The sequence below is a fragment of the Anarrhichthys ocellatus genome, unplaced genomic scaffold, assembly GCF_004355925.1.
Source record: "Anarrhichthys ocellatus isolate YVR2014 unplaced genomic scaffold, GSC_Weel_1.0 scaffold6, whole genome shotgun sequence".
In the NCBI taxonomy this organism is placed as follows: domain Eukaryota; kingdom Metazoa; phylum Chordata; class Actinopteri; order Perciformes; family Anarhichadidae; genus Anarrhichthys; species Anarrhichthys ocellatus.
In genome coordinates, this window is record NW_022280036.1 from 12,373,064 (window position 1) to 12,389,237 (window position 16,174).

Consider the following 16,174-nt stretch of genomic DNA (forward strand, 5'->3'; position numbering starts at 1 on the left):
TGTGTGTGTGTGTGTGTGTGTGTGTGTGTGTGTGTGTGTGTGTGTGTATGTGTGTGTGTGTGTGTGTGTGTGTGTGTGTGTGTATGTGTGTGTGAGTTTGTTAATGAATGTCAACCACTTGGCTCAATGGGTAGAGAGGGTTGTCTGGATGGAACCGCATGGTCGGCGGTTCCATCCTTGGCTGCTACATGTCCTGTGCCGAAGTGTCCCTGAGCAAGACACTGAACCCCAGGCGCTTCTCAGTAGCCCACTGCTCCCAATAAGCTAGGGATGGGTTAAATGCAGAAGTTAAATTTCATGTATGTGTATATGATGACTCTAATTTAAAAAAAAAAAATCTTGTTTGTGTATGTCCCCTCAGACTGTGAGAAAGTGACAGAAATGAGATGTTTTTATATAACAAGGTATTTATTGGTCATATTGCAGTATATTACAGTAATCACTGTATATTACAGTAATCACTGTCTGGCAAAAGGCTATCCCGTTGATTGGAGTGTAAACTCCTATTTACAGTTGCTGAGCTAGGATTGGACACCTGCTGTTTGGGGGAGGAGTTTGTCTGAAAGGCATTCAGTTCACAAGCAAATCTGTAGAGGCTGTAAACAGCAAATACTTGGTATTTTCTCTCGATAAATGGCTCACATAATTACCTAAACTGCCATTTTTGCTAACCAGCTAATCACTTATCAACTAAACACTTAAACATTTCTTTGTTATGTGTATTTCTGGCATCACTGCAACAGTTCATCCCGACACATCAGTAGCATTGAGGTCTTCCTCTTTAAATACAAGGATGCATGCAGCATCATCTGAATTAGATGCTGCTGTCGAGTTTTATTACCATCTCATATAGAAAATAATGATTCTTCCTCTCCCAATGGCTTTCTGAAACCACATCCTGGAAACTGAAAAAAAGACGAGGGCCCTTATAGAAATGTCTGTCTCTCTGAGGGATCTCAGCCAAGTGCTTGTCTGCTTGAATATCCTCAGCCAAATACTTCAATAATTTAGGATTCTAACTTAATGCCTAGTTCTTGAGTCTTCATGAGCCACTTGCAGGGAAGATATATAGGAAACTTTTCCCAACTTTCGTCAGATGTCACCCACAGACACATGCAGCAATTTTCAGAAAACAACTGCTCAATAAAGGCTGTGTTTGAAGAGATCTGAATGTACAGGTGGTAGGTGAGGCTTGTTTTTATAGAGAAATCACACATGTAGTGCCACTGCACAACAAAATGTTTGTATTTACTAAGAGTGGTGGGAATCATAAGTCAAAGAAATCTACCACAATGTGAAGGTAAAATAATAGACCAAACAAAGAAGATGAAACCCTTCCTTCAAGAAATAGTTTGACACTTAAGGAACAACAGTTATTTGTTTGTTATACTGAGAGTTAACTGAGAAAATTGATGTCATATGGTAAATATGAAGCTGCAGCCAGGAGATGTTATCTTAGCTTAGCATAAAAACTGGAAGAAGGGGTAAACAGCTGGTTCTCTCAGTAGCTAAAACATCTGGCCACCAGCCCCTCTAAAGCTCACTAATAATCATATCATATCTTGTTTGTTTAATCTGCACACAAAAATAAATCTTAAAAGACTCAAGTTGTGGTTTTCTGTAGGGACACTGGAGTCATTGTGACGTTAACAGTGACTTTGTTTCTGTTCAGTGTCAGGTACTAGGTATGTCAGGTATGTTTAGTCTGTTTCTGGTACATATTTTTTTGTTCAGTTTGGTTCAAAACTAGGCCTATGCAAGTTATTAAGATTAATAGCTCAACAACCACCTACAGGAGAGTTACCACGTTGTGATTGTGGTGGTTTTCAGTGAGCTTTTAGCAACTGAATACACTCAGCTCATCTTTAGGATTCATTTGTACTGAACACCTCACTCGGCAAGCGTAAATATCGACGAGATATCAAAAGAGAAACTGTTGCGATTTACTGCTATATACGTAGATTATTTGTGCCCATATTCAAAAATGTGACTCTTCCTATGGTCCTATAGAAAGGTTGCGGATTATTATGCTTCCAGATACAATACCCAGACAAGAGTAATGTGATTTGTCCTCCTGATAAATACTCGTCGGCATACGTGTGTGTGTGTGTGTGTGCGCTTTGAGTGAGAAAATCTGTGTATCAAATTCAGCACTATGGTCTTGGGTCATCTATTATTTCCTGGCTCCTACAGTTGCAGGAATTTAATTATGTTATGACTACATTACCTTGTGTTTGGGTGTGTGTGTGTGTGTGTGTGTGTGTATGAGAGGGACGGACAGACAGACAGACAGTGAAGGGAGTTGGTGGGAAATGTTTGCCACTGTCAAACATGCTATGGAACATTGCTCATGATTATGAAAGATTGTTTTTGTAATTTTGTCAGAAATCAATATCTCTCTTTCTTTGTCTGTCTTGCAGTCTGTCTCCCTCCCTCTCTCCACGTCCTCCTTTTAAACAGAAACGAAGCCATCTTATTATAATTCTGCCGTTAATTACCAGCAGGGGATCAAGGCTAAATGAAGTCTCTGTAAATACTGAAGGGGTTCATTTAGTCTCATCAAATTGTATCTTCTCTGGTGAGCTGACTTGTTCTTAAAACAGTGCAACACCTTTGAATTAATCCAGATTTGGCAATGTCGGGAGTGACAGGTCGTCTGAAGATGTGACTCTTTGGTCTGTAGTGTCGACCGCTGAAGTGGGACGCACTTTATCGATAGAGATTGTAATTAACTGGCTGTGTGGAGACAAAGGAAATTGCACATTCATCATATGAAATTGGCTCAGGGGGTTCAGCAAGGGCCAGATAATGGCTCTCCTCATGCCTGAGCCGTGACCAGAGTGCAGACAGCTCTAGATTGTCACACTTGTATGTAGACAATGTGCTCACGGTTGCACGCAAAGAAACAAAGTTGTTAACATGATCAAACAAAACACCACCAAACACTGATGCTGAGATTAGATTATAGTTTTTAAAATTCAGATTGGCTATCAGAGCGATACATTCAAGACATATCGGACGTAAACGTTGGACCTGGACCAATCAGAGGTGACGTCGTATAAGTTGCAAAACTAGGCCTTTTGGTTGGAAGTGTCCCAGTCGCCGAGTCTTTTATTTTCCACTAATGCACATTCACTGGATAAAATAAGCGATACCCCAAGTCTGCCATTGTTGGGCGGATATTGTTCAGTCTAAAGTCGACATAAGGCAGACTGGTGTGAACACACGCTTAACCCAAAATGCAAGTATGGTTGAAGTGAGCGTGACCGTGACCGTGCCTTATTATAATATACAGTATGTCTTGTCTTGTTTTACCTTCTGCCACGTGGTTTAGTTTAGGGCACGATCATAACAATTAATAAAACATCAAATGCTAAATGAAGGTCTGTGACGGAAAAAACCCCCTCTGGTCTCCTGAATGAAAGACTTGCCATACGCCCATTCACCTCCACACTGTGCTTTATTGCCTCGCTGTATATAGCCTACACTACTTCCAGCATTGGCACTGATAATTGGAACTGGACCTAAATTGTGAGGAATTATCCAATATGGGCGTACTTTTTAGGGCATAATTATGAAACCCCCTTCTTATCTTGGCAAGATACACCCTGCGTAGCATTGAAATGCTACGGTTGGCCAGGCTTTTATGCTCGTGCAAGGTACCGGAATCCCGATTTGTTCAGGTACTATGCCCCGAAGAATGAGCCATCCTGACCCTAACGTCTAATCTCAACCAGCTACACAGGGCAGGTGCCGCCAAGAGAAGCTTTGTGATTCAAAATTACACAATCTCGGGCTGTTATATCACGTGACAGGATGATATCAATTGGCTCAAGGGGGAACTTCAGTTCTCTGAAGAATATGATACGGTTCATAAAGGTTTGCTGTATTTGTCCTTTATCTTTCCCTTTATTCATCTCTGACTTATCTTTGATGTCATGAAGACAGAACACTCCTGACCTCTGAGAGGCAGAGTACTAATCACCCAGACTTCCAGATGGAGGGCGGATCTGTGTTAGTGTTGGTGTTGTCCTGGACTTTTCCTAAGAGCTGTTGTTCATAGGTGGTTGAATCTGATAAGGGCTTCACTGCTCTGTCAGCTCCTCATTGACAGCTTGATAACTATTATCTGCTCTCTTCCCATTTTGTCACCTCCATTTCTCTTCTTTTTTAAATTCACTGTCCAACCTCTCTCGCTCTCTCTCTCTTCCCCTCTCTGCTCTCTCCTGTCACTCTTTGTGCTTATACTGTCGTTCTTCCAACTATTCATCACCATTTTACATGACCTTATTTTGCCCCGCTCTCTCTCTCTCTCTCTCTGTCTCTCTCTCTCTCTCTCTCTCTCTCTCTCTCTCTAGTGGTTCTGTTGGACACTACGACAGTGCTAGGAGAGCTGGACTGGAAGACCTATCCTGTCAATGGGGTGAGTGACATTAGCATTTCTTAAGCAGTTTGAGGCTTTTGAACAAACTTACTCTATATACATCTATACAAACTTGAATATAACCAGTAAAACAAGTTAGCAAATTGAACAATTTACACACAAATTAAATGAAAAGGTTTGATGTACCAAATGTACTCATTAAGTAGAGAATATGTTAGACCTGAACTTCCAAACTGTCCTAACCGGATCTACAACCCTTTCTTTCCAAAACTGAGCCCTTCAGCCTGAGTAGTCAACGTTGTTAAAATGTTGTGCTTAAGTCAGATACAAGCAGAAGAAAGGACCTTGGGTCTCATTAAAAACTTAACCAGCTGGTTACATATTTTACATGTCAACCTTCCTGACAGTAATCAGACCAATATGCCATCCATTTGGTGATTTGTTGGTCAAAAATGTCTATATGGTTAAAACCATGTGGTTGAAAAGTGAACTATTTTGAAGATGTCCGAGTTACAATTAAATGTTTCAACAGTCTTTTAATGCTTTCCTTCAACATGTGCATCATCTCAATCAGCCGAGTCACGTGGAATGGATTATTATGTGACCGTAGATTAGCATTGATGTTTGTCGTCTAGGCCCTGACCTCACCGACACAAGGAAGCACCAAGCACAACACAGCAGAGAGCTGAAAGACTTATGCTTTGCTTCATTTGAATGAAAAGCTGTTTAAAGGAATGCTTCTCTCCCAAAATGAGCATTTGCATATCAATTACTCACCCTGTGTTGCCATGAATTCTTGTTTTTCTCGCATGCCTCCATGGTGAACGAAAGATCAAAAAACTGAGAAAATTCGTGATGAATCGAAGTAGATGGCCAGTAGCGGCCAAGTTCAACAACAGCAAAGCTAGCTCAGCACTTCCCAAACACATGCAACTTTGCTAAAACCTTACTATTTAATACACTTTGGACTTCCGAGTACAAGTAGCACGCCTGCGTAAGTCTGAGACCGTTTATGCAGAAGTGTTCTAAATAATAAGGTTTTAGAGTAGATGTATGTGTTTGGAAAGAAGTGAGCAAACGACCGGATGAATGAGACTTTACTGCACTAATATACTGCAAGATTTGTGTCCGAGTTTGTAGACGGATATTTAATTTAATTTAACAGCGAAAGCAAATGGACCTGCCATTTCTGGAGGCAGTTTTTCCAAATCCTCCGTAGATGGTAGAGAGTGATTAGACACTTGTATAAAGTTACTAAGGCATGATCAGGGACATGGAAAACTGGGTTACTCTATGTCCAATACAAACATCATATCCTGCATATGATTAAGGACAAAATGGATTTATACTGTGTGCATGTAAACACTCCAGACCTAAAAGGCGGGATTTCCACAAGTTTCTTGTGATGTTTTTAGTGACAACCAGTTTGAGCTTGACATCATGAACCCTTCTGACAGCACGTAGCAGGTCCTGCCTTATTACAGCTTTTAACATGACTGTTATGGATTATTAATGCAGATGGGTTCAGCAATTTAAACAATACTGGCATAATGTTACTGGTAGGATATTGCTATTTAAACATCAAGTTCTTTATCCTGTGCTCCCCCTTACATCAACTCTTTTCACAAACCATGCACAATTAAAATATATATAAGAATACACAAACTAGACTTTTAGAGACCATTTCTGAAATGCAAAGGCAGAATAAATCTCCTAAAACACAAACATCTTGATTTAATAGTCTCTGGGTTTCTCCGCTGGTGTTTTTTATTAAACACACACAACAATGTTTATATGCAATGAATACAGAGTTGATCAAGCCTTTAGATATTAAACTAATTTAATTGTAGCATATCAGTCTTACATGGCTAAGCCTGAAGGGAAAATGCTGTAGATTTCATTCTTACAAATATTTCAGCTGCGACTGCAACCACCAGCAACAACAATAATTTGTCCATGATGTTGTGTCTAATTTGGGACACGAGGTGGTGGCGAGACTGTTTGTGCTTTCAGGCTATTATTAAAAGTGTAATAAATCCTTTGGAGCAAAACCAGTGACAAAATACTGAGATATTTTCAGAGCCAAATACCAATATTGCAACAGCTTCTCCTCCCTTGCACATTGCCTACACAGGTTTTTGCTATGGGGAGCAACAATGTCATTAATTGGTTGAACACAAACACGACGCCACCACCCAGATTCACATCGAATCAATAATTCATTACTACTACAGAGATTTAATGATATTTTCATAAGACCTCTCTGTCTGTTTTCCCCTTAGTCTGACAATGACAAATTGTCTTATTTTAATCTAAACCTCATACCTCTCAGCCTCCACCATTGTTGGTAACACGACAGTATCTGTGTGCAATGTAGGTACAGGTGTGTGTGTGTGTGTGTGTGTGTGTGTAACGTCCTGATGTCTTTTTTAACACTTATGAAACGATGATTCTCACAGTAGAATTTCACCTAAAATGGGATTTATTTTCTTTTTACCAATACCATAATATTTTTGGTAGTGAGTTCATCTGAAAGTGGCTTTAAGTGACTCACTGGTCAATCATATCCTAAGCTGAGGAAACACTAGCTTTTGTAGTATTGGTTTAACCAGGTAACCATGAGAACTCCTTCCAAGGTGAAAGTTTACTGAGAGATTTAGCTTTCTGTGCAAGCTAAAAGTGGCTGATGTGACAGTGATGGTCAATGTGTCAGCCCAGACAGCTCTGTCCGGGCTGTTCTCATGCACTGTTTGTAGCTCTACCCACGAAAAGTCATGCTCTATAATTTGTATATGACCCATGTGAGGGTCCAAGGAAAGAAGATGTCGTATGTTGCACAGATTGTAAAGTCCGCTGAGGCAAATGTATGATATTGGGCTGTACAAATACAATTTTAAAATATTAAAGGTCAATAAACCCATCTTCACTAAAGAGATTAGAACTTTAAGGGCTTTTCTTCAATCATATGGCCTTAAAGGATGAATGTGTCCTTTTGACTATGAGACAGGCAATATTAGGGGTTTCCATCTTTACAAACTTGGTCCACTGCTTTTGAGATTAGAGCTTAAACACTGATGATCCAAATCCACATATAATGATGATAAATGATCAGATGTATGTATTATTTTTGGCTGGTATTCACAACCTGCTTCTCACATATTCTGTGATATTGCGACAAGTAATTGGCCAGTGTCAGTATGTGAGTATGAATTATTAAAATTATCCTATACTGTAGTTTATAGGTTGAGGCCAAATGCAAAAGCTCCACTGAAGGGTCTAAGTATTGTTCGGCATTTAAAGCACTAAATTAGCATTACATCTTCACTTTAAATGGCACCTATTTTGCTCCCTTTCTCTTGCTCTCTCTTTTCTCACAGTTCTCCCACTGCCAACATTCGCAGTGTCGTTCAATAACACACACAAGCCATGAGTAGGCGAGGAAAGGCAACTAAAGGTGGGAAGAGCAGTCGTGTGAGGCAAAAGTAAAACGTACTACAGCAGACTTGTGTTGAACTTAGAAATAAATCTAAAGTTCTGGTCACACTTTCTATAGCGCTACTTCCAGCAAAGTTCTCAGAGAATTAAACGGTCAAGACATATTTCACGATGACGCTAAATGAAAAACTTAACCACCTAATTGAATGTTGGCTTTATAAACTGACACTTACATTCAATTTATTTGTGTTTCATTATTAATGAAGTTGATTGAAGTCGGTTGATCCACGTGACCTCACCGCTAGTGAAGGGACAGGCTTCTGTTAGTTAGCCTGGTCTCTATATCACTGATTTAGAAGAAGATCTATTTGTCTGTGAGGAACATGTTTCATCTAAGCCTCTTTTCAGTGATGAACAACCTGCATGACAACTTTACATTGACCAACTTCAGTGGCTGTCAACGTTTTCTGTCAGGAGCTGAGTGCAGACCTTAAGCTGCCAGGAGCCATGGTCCAAAAAAACACATCGTAACACGTACAGTTAGAAATTCACCACACGTTTTTAATGTCTGAATGTCTCTACACAATGATAGGGCTCGGCAACTGCTTCTGAATGACATGAAGAAGGCTTGTTTGTGTCTCTGTGAAGTCAATGAGGGGGCTGATACAAGCTGTTATCATCAATTTTCAAAGCAGGATGCAGAATGCTACTTTTCTTGAGAGGTAGGAATCCTCCCTGAAGCCACAACAGGAGGTGGAAACGGCATATTGGGACTTACATGCACAGGTTTCAGCCATTCTGTCCAGCATTGAGTCCTGGGGACAAAAACTGTACGCAGAGGAGAAATGAGAGAAAACAGGCTGCACTGTGTTCAACAGCATCCAGGTCAAACATTGTGCATCGTCATTTTTTATACTGGTTTTTAATCAATTGTGTTTAAGCCGTCACAGGCACAAATAAATCAACTAAAAATAAGTAACAGAAACACAGATTAATTATAGTGGTATTTCCATTTCATGACCAATTTTCAAAAGGCAAATGATAGTCAAAGTAAAGTGACATCATAATCCAACATTGAAAACTTATTTTTAGATTTGTAGGAGATATTCATGTCAATTAAGTTAGAGGCACTGTCGGCTGATCATCACATTTAATATGTCCATAGAGTGTGTCTCCTGTGGTAACATGACAAAAGGGATTCAAAAAGGATTTCATTTTTTATTCGTGTTAAATTTGCACAGCGCATGCAAATGAGGTTGCAGAGGCTCAAAGAGCAGCTGAAACACAAATCGCAATATGTTGTGCAGTCCTGCATCAAACAAGCTGATCGGTTCATCGAACCTTCTGTCACCATGCATGTTCAAATCAGAAAGAAAAATATAGTTACATTAGTACAAGTGTAAAAAAATAAAATCAGCTACACAAGAGAACTCTATGTTTTTCTACATGCATACATGATTAGCATCTTCCACTCTTAACATATAAGACCTATCACTGCAGCCACAAGTGCTAATCCACTCATCACCGCTCCACTATATTAACACGGCTGCCGTATGGAACTGAGCAGCTGCTATGTGTCTTTCCACTTCAAGTCTGAAGATGGACTGAAACTCTTCAAGAAAATGATCATCGATGAAGGAATTTTGTTTTATTGGTTTATTTGATAGTACAGTGGGACAGTTGATAGTTTGATAGGGACAGTGCACATTAATAAAAACATTTCTGTAAATGTGCCAGAGTTAGCCAAAAGGCTATTTTTCATCTGTAGTCCCAAGAGGCAGATGTTACAAAATAAAGCTAAAAACAGATTATAAGATTATATTTGAAAGGTTATACAATATTGATGCTTTACAATGCGTGCACAAACAATGAAAAAAGTGAGAATATTAATATATGTAGTATCATCAGGAGACTCTTATACATTGTCAAGTACTAACAAGACATGCAACACAGAGGCCCTCAAAGTCAACACACATAAAGCAAATAAAATGAGGGATAACTATGTAAAAATAGATATATGTTAGACACTAAAAAAATCCATGTCAGAGGCACAAAACATAAAAGCATGCAGAGTATGTGAAATATATAAATCAGTCAGACACAGCTAAACAACAATAAAAGACATGCATGCAGGTAGATGAGGGTCGAATGGCAAATTCAAGACAGACAGACAGGTGACAACAGACAGATCGAATAATGATCTTCCATGATTCTCCCACTCTCTCTTCTAAATCATCGTCTGTATGCAGACAACGTCGTCATTTATTGCTGTGTTGCAAACTTTGTTAAAATCTCTTTGGACGTGGAGTCCAAAACAAGCAAAAGTCAAGAGGACACTTCATATGGGGCAGGTCTAATTGTAGTGTAAGTGCCGTTGTGTTAATATGAGGTGTCTTAATTGCTTTTTGGATCAAGTGGGGACATTTTAACAAACTGAAGGGTCACGATGCCAAACTAACAAATTAGACCCAAAATTGTTTTTTGCATTAATCAAGGTTTTCAGTATTTCATCACAGGGGAAGCCTCCACACTAAGTAACAGTGAGCAGGTCAGTTTCAGAGAACCTGGTATTGCACTCCCATATTGCAATATTAGTGTTAGTTTAATACATTAATTAGTTCCAGACCTTGTACTCAAAACCTGGTATCTGTCTGCTACAGTCTGCTAAGCTCGGGGCTAATAGGCAGAGCGATTAGTAGGTGCATATCTGATCGCCTCAGAGAGCGTGGGCTGCAGCTCATCTTTCAAACTCTGGGTTTGCATTTGTTTTCTCTGCTCTGAACCATACCACATCCCAAGGGGGCATTTTAGAACACAGAGGCACACAGAGTGACAAATTACCATTTTCTCTTGTTTGTATGCATAATGGAACTTCAATTACTAATGCTGATCTTATGCAAACCAGAAAGCCTGTTTTCTGTAAAGATACAACGTTTCTGTTTCTGCACTGTAAGGAGGGCACTGAAATTACTAAATATAGAGTGCATATGTTGAAGAAACTCCTCTCGAGTGTGTGAGTCTTAAAGCTTAAAGTCAAATTCCTTTCTGTGACTTCTAAAGTATTTCCTCTTTCACACACTTGCAGAAAACCTCAGAAATAACAGGCTGTCTGGCATGTGACAATTCACTGCACAGCCCTCACGGTACAACACAAGACTGATCCTCACTTTGGTGAACACAGATGAGCGTTTGAATTTTCAGCCATGCTAGCGGCTGTGATGGCAATGTCGATCTGTCAGTCGGTCAACCACTTTGGTCCCGCTGGAAATATTTCAACAGCTTTCTGATTTAGCCATGGGATTACCTGTGAATATCCAAGTTCCCTTGAGAATACATTCTAATGACTCTGGCGATCTTCTGACCTCTAGCACAGTCGGCCAGATGATTATATGTAAAAACATTGAACCGCTGACCTTTCATGTAGGTCCATCATCAGGTCAAAGTTTCAGCCGATTCAATACTTTGGTTTATGACCAAATACCTGAAAAACTATCGACATTCCCATCAGCCTCAGCTGTAATTTGCTAATTAGAAAATGTTAGCATGCTAACAAGCTAAACTAAGATAGTACACACTAACATCTACATGCTAGCATTATTATTGTAAGCATGTTAGCATGCTAATATGAGCATTTAGCTCGAAGCACCACCACAGCGCTGAAAAAGATACGTTCACATTTTTGGCCCATACGAACATTAGAACAGTTTCTGCTTGCTGTGACCATAAAACAAATGTTGAATTAAATGTTGATTATATAATTAAATATATCATGATCAAATACCAAGAAGTTGCTCCTCCAGTTCCAACAGCAATGATATATGCATGATTACTACCTCAGAGTCCACTTATCATAAAGGCACGGGCACAGTATTATTGTCTGGCTGGAGTTCCAAATGAAAGAGGAAATGATTATGATTGATTAATCATTAGCCACTGGGTGTCTATAGAGCTAATTTAGATAGCTTAATTAATATTAGATTAATTGCTTTTGCACTGCATGCTCAAGTCAAGGTTAAGGTGTTATTGAATAATTTATATTTGAAAACACTCTACCTCAATTGTTTTAATTTCCTTTACAACGCAACTCTGTCTGTCATCGGCCTTCCTTGGGTCTCTCTTTGTGCAACACCTTTAAGATATAACATAATTGAGGACTGTGCAGTGTGTCTGTAGGTGTGTGGTAGTGTGTGTGTGGGTGTGTGTGTGTGTTGGTTGGTGTGTTCTAATATGAAAAAGTATATATATCACATTCAACACAGAAGCTTTGGATGATTTTCTCCTATTGAACATCCCGTTTTGTAGAAATCACGAATACAGAATTTCACAATGTAGGTATCAGCGTAGTGGCAAGTGAAAGTCCGTCTTAAATCTTGGAGAAGGCTTCGGTCATCTTTATCTTGGAGAAGAATAGGACAAAAAAATATGAGTAAATGCAAAAGTTGAATCACATAATCTATTAACAATAAAAATATAAGTTCTCTCTTTATATGTATAGTCTATATTTAGTTTTGAATTGACCTGCATTTGTTCAAAACACTTGACATTGTACATTTCTTGTATTTATGCAATCCGAGCCCGTCTTTTCAGGCAACGTGCACGCACCCAGCAAAACAATGAACTTTTAAAAATGTACTCTGTTGGGGAGGAGTATGTATAAACTAACACGAGCCTCTAGCATGAGCTTCCTTGACCGTTACTTTCTGAACCCTCTCTGCATGTCAAACGAAGAGGAATGTACAGACTGAACTTCAAGGTAAGAATATAAAATTAAGTAGTTGGTTAAATATTGTAGTCTTTCCAGTTTTCGTATTGTTGTAGAAATAATAAAAAAATGAACCAGAAGCTTTTTGTGTAATTTAAAGCTAACAATTAACTAGCAAATGGTTATAATATAGTTTCTTCTAGTTTAGATTGAAGCTAACGTTAGCAAGTGGCTTTAAAATATTTGCCTCTAGTGTAATTTGAAGCTATTCTGTCAATAAAATAGTTGCTTTTTGTGTTTTTGAAGCTACCATTAGCAAGTAGTTAGCTTCAAGATAGTTGCTTCTGGTGTAATTTGAAACTAGCTATAGCATGTGGCTACAAACTAGTGTCTGTAATACATTACAGACTGAAGCTGAAGTTAGCAAGTGGATAGAAAGTGACCTACCCTAGGTTAGAGACCAAAGGACATCGAAGTGCACAGCCTACAATTTGCTTGATAGACAGAGTATACTTATTCCACATGCAGCAAAACGTTTTTCTCTGTGTGCTGGCATGTTATGGTATGTATGTGAGGTCTCAGTGAATATTTGAATATCAAAAGTGGCTCATATTCTTCTGTGTTTCTCTGTGCGCAGGCCAGGGTCCCCTCAAGGTGCACAGTGTGAAGGCAGAGTTGCGCTTCCACAAGGCTGAAGTGTTGCCAGGCTTGTCCATGGTGGTGGCTCAGTGAGAACGACCAACGAGCGAGGTGTAAAGTTGACAATGGACTCTGAGTAAGCAAGCAACCTGCAGCACAGCTGACCTTTGGCCTTGGACTGCTCTCTCTTCTTCCCAGCCTCTATAACACGGATTGTTTCCCTCCCGCCTTAACCACTACGAGCACAGATATTTCACCTTTGGATTTTCAGCGTATTTATATGATAATAAATTGAGTTTTAAACCTTTCCTGTGATGTGGTCTTTGCGCCTTGGTGAGACTGGTTGGTGAGATCTAGAATCTGAATGCCCACGTCCAAGTATACGTCGGATGCTGCGGGTGTGTAACTTTGTGGTTCACAAGGGCTGAGCTGTGCCTTAAAAAATATGTCTTCTCTTTTGGGGTTGCAGGGAAAAAGTATTAGACTTGCAGAAACATAACCAAAAAGAGAGACAAACCAGGGTTTTGATTTTGAAAGTTTCTATTTGATACATCACAGGGCTGCATAGGCAGTGAAAAAAATGTGCAAAAGTGCTTAGAATTTGGAACATTTGGAAAAACAAAGTAGATTCCAAATCAAGTAAGTAATATGTAAATCTAAAAAATAGTAGATTTTAATTAAAGATAGACATTTGAAACTCTAGTAGATCCCTCACTAAAATATGACTAAATATATGCCAGAATAAAAAAAGTAGTCTTGATACATGTCAACATTATAATCTAATTATATTTTTACTTTTTTGTTATTTCAGTATATCTAGCAGGAATTGTTTTTGTAAAAGCAAAGGTCACATCCTATGCGGAAGTCTTTTACTGGATAGTGACACCCCTTTAATGTAAAATCTATTCAGTAGCTCTGTCCAAATTTAGGGGATGGATCCTGGAAAGGCAGCATTTCCAGACCAAAACCATTGTGATAGGCTGACATGATGCCCCATAGTGAGGATTTCTCCAAATGTGGTCAAGAGCCTTCTTTTGCTCACTCATGTGGCCTTACAACCCTCAGTATACCATGATACATTGTGCACCATCACTTGTTCAATGGAGCGTTTGAGTGACCTTGTTAACTAAGAGGAGAGGAAAAAGGACCCCTCCCCCCCATGCACTGCATCCTTTGGAGAATCCAGTCTCAGATAAGTGATGATAGTGATGGTTTCCAACTTGTCACTGAAGCTGACCTGATTACAATGTAAAGAGTGAGCAAGAGTGAGTGTTCTATTAATATTACTGTAAATACTGTAGAGACATAACCAAAACAAGCACTGATTTGAAACGTTACAATGGTTGGTTCAACCATAGCTTAGGAAATTAATAATTCCCCTTGGTTTCCTGAGATACAAGGAAAAATTACAGCATGTTAACAAATTGAAAGCGCACACAAGGTCTCCCATGGATCTCATGCTCTTCAGATATAATTATGTCCAGCTGTATAACTGACACAATCTCAGCTGCCCAGTTGTTGCCACAGGAGTTGTGAGAAAGAAGTTCTGTCAATACACGTGAGGGCTTTTGAAGCTCCGATCATCACACCGTTAAAGCGAAGCAGACAAATGAGAGCGTCTGGCTGATGCAACAGCTTGAAAACATTGGTGGAACCAACTCGGTGTCTTTCAAACGTCATCTTTTCATAGAAATTAAGTTTCATTATGCAATAGGTGGTTTCTTATGGAACGGATCTAAAAGCAGGTCATTCATGGGTGCATGAATTGTAAGCTCCAAACATACAGTAGGGTCAATACTAATACATTTTCTACTAATCTTGAGCCCTTTACAAACTAATATAATACATACAGAATAACAGCCAATTGTAGTCACTCACACCAATCAACAAATTACAGTTATCTTACGATCAGTTCACCCAAATGACACATGATAATGGCATCTATCAATTTTTCAGATTGTGTGCAATAATTTTACTAACTAAATACTTTTTTTTAAATGTATTAATATTTGCTTCCTGTATTGTTACAGTGGGATGCTATCACAGAGATGGATGAGCAGAACAGAGCCATTCACACCTTCCAGGTTTGCCACGTAATGGAGCCAAACCAGAACAACTGGCTACGGTCTGGATGGATCCAGCGGCAGGCTGCACAGAAGGTCTGGACCACATATCACTTCCCTAAGACACATTTTACTTGGCAAGAAATTTGAATCCAATGAAGTAGTCTTGATTCAGAGCCTGATTGTGACATTGTCTCCAACCGCAAAGTGTCAGGGGAAAAATGGCAGACAAAAAAAACAACACATGATTTCACTCTGATAGAGAAGATTCCATTGAAGTCAATACAGAACAGTGCATGATAGATCAAAGATGGAGTATTTCTTCTTTGCACATCGACTGGATTGTCACTCATTATGTCTGAAACTGAGCTGTATCACTAACTACTGCTAGTGAGAAGACAAGTGACAAGACAAGAAAGCAGTAGCCTGGTTGTGCTACTATTGTCTTGTGAGATTTTTGAATGACTTATACATTTTTTCGTGGGTTGTATTTTACTCTTTTTACTATTACTTGTTTGTAGTTTTGTGTTGTCTTTTTTTTACTATTTGAATTACTTTCTATTGATTCATTAATTGTTCTGATGCTTGCACCGAACTGATTTTTGTATAACATGTAAACAAAAGCCTACTATTGGTCAAGCAATAGGTAGAGCTGACGGCAAAATGTTTAATAGGCCTATATTTGAGATGTTAAATGAGCTTGGGATGATTTATTAATTAATCTATATTTTAACTCAGGTATATGTGGAGCTGCGTTTCACACTGAGAGACTGCAACTCCATTCCTTGGGTGTCTGGCACCTGTAAGGAAACCTTCAACCTCTTTTACCTGCAGACCGAAGAACCGCTCTCTGCAGGGACACGGTTCAGGCCTACTGACTATGCCAAGGTTGGTTATGGGAGCCGCATCATGGAAAAAAGTTCCCTGTTGTGCTACTGGTATGATTCAGTA

The 16,174-nt window shown here is 39.2% G+C and overlaps 1 protein-coding gene across 3 annotated transcripts in view; it reads left to right on the top strand.

Moving 5' to 3' along the window:
* epha6 (eph receptor A6) overlaps positions 1–16,174 on the top strand; it is a 50,237-nt gene that overhangs the window by 3,000 nt on the left and 31,063 nt on the right. For all 3 annotated transcript variants that reach the window (XM_031846104.1, XM_031846102.1, XM_031846103.1), the window contains exons 2-4: positions 4,359–4,423; positions 15,191–15,319; positions 15,962–16,111. In XM_031846104.1, the coding sequence (XP_031701964.1) occupies positions 4,359–4,423; positions 15,191–15,319; positions 15,962–16,111 (344 nt within the window). The remainder of the gene's footprint in view (positions 1–4,358; positions 4,424–15,190; positions 15,320–15,961; positions 16,112–16,174) is intronic.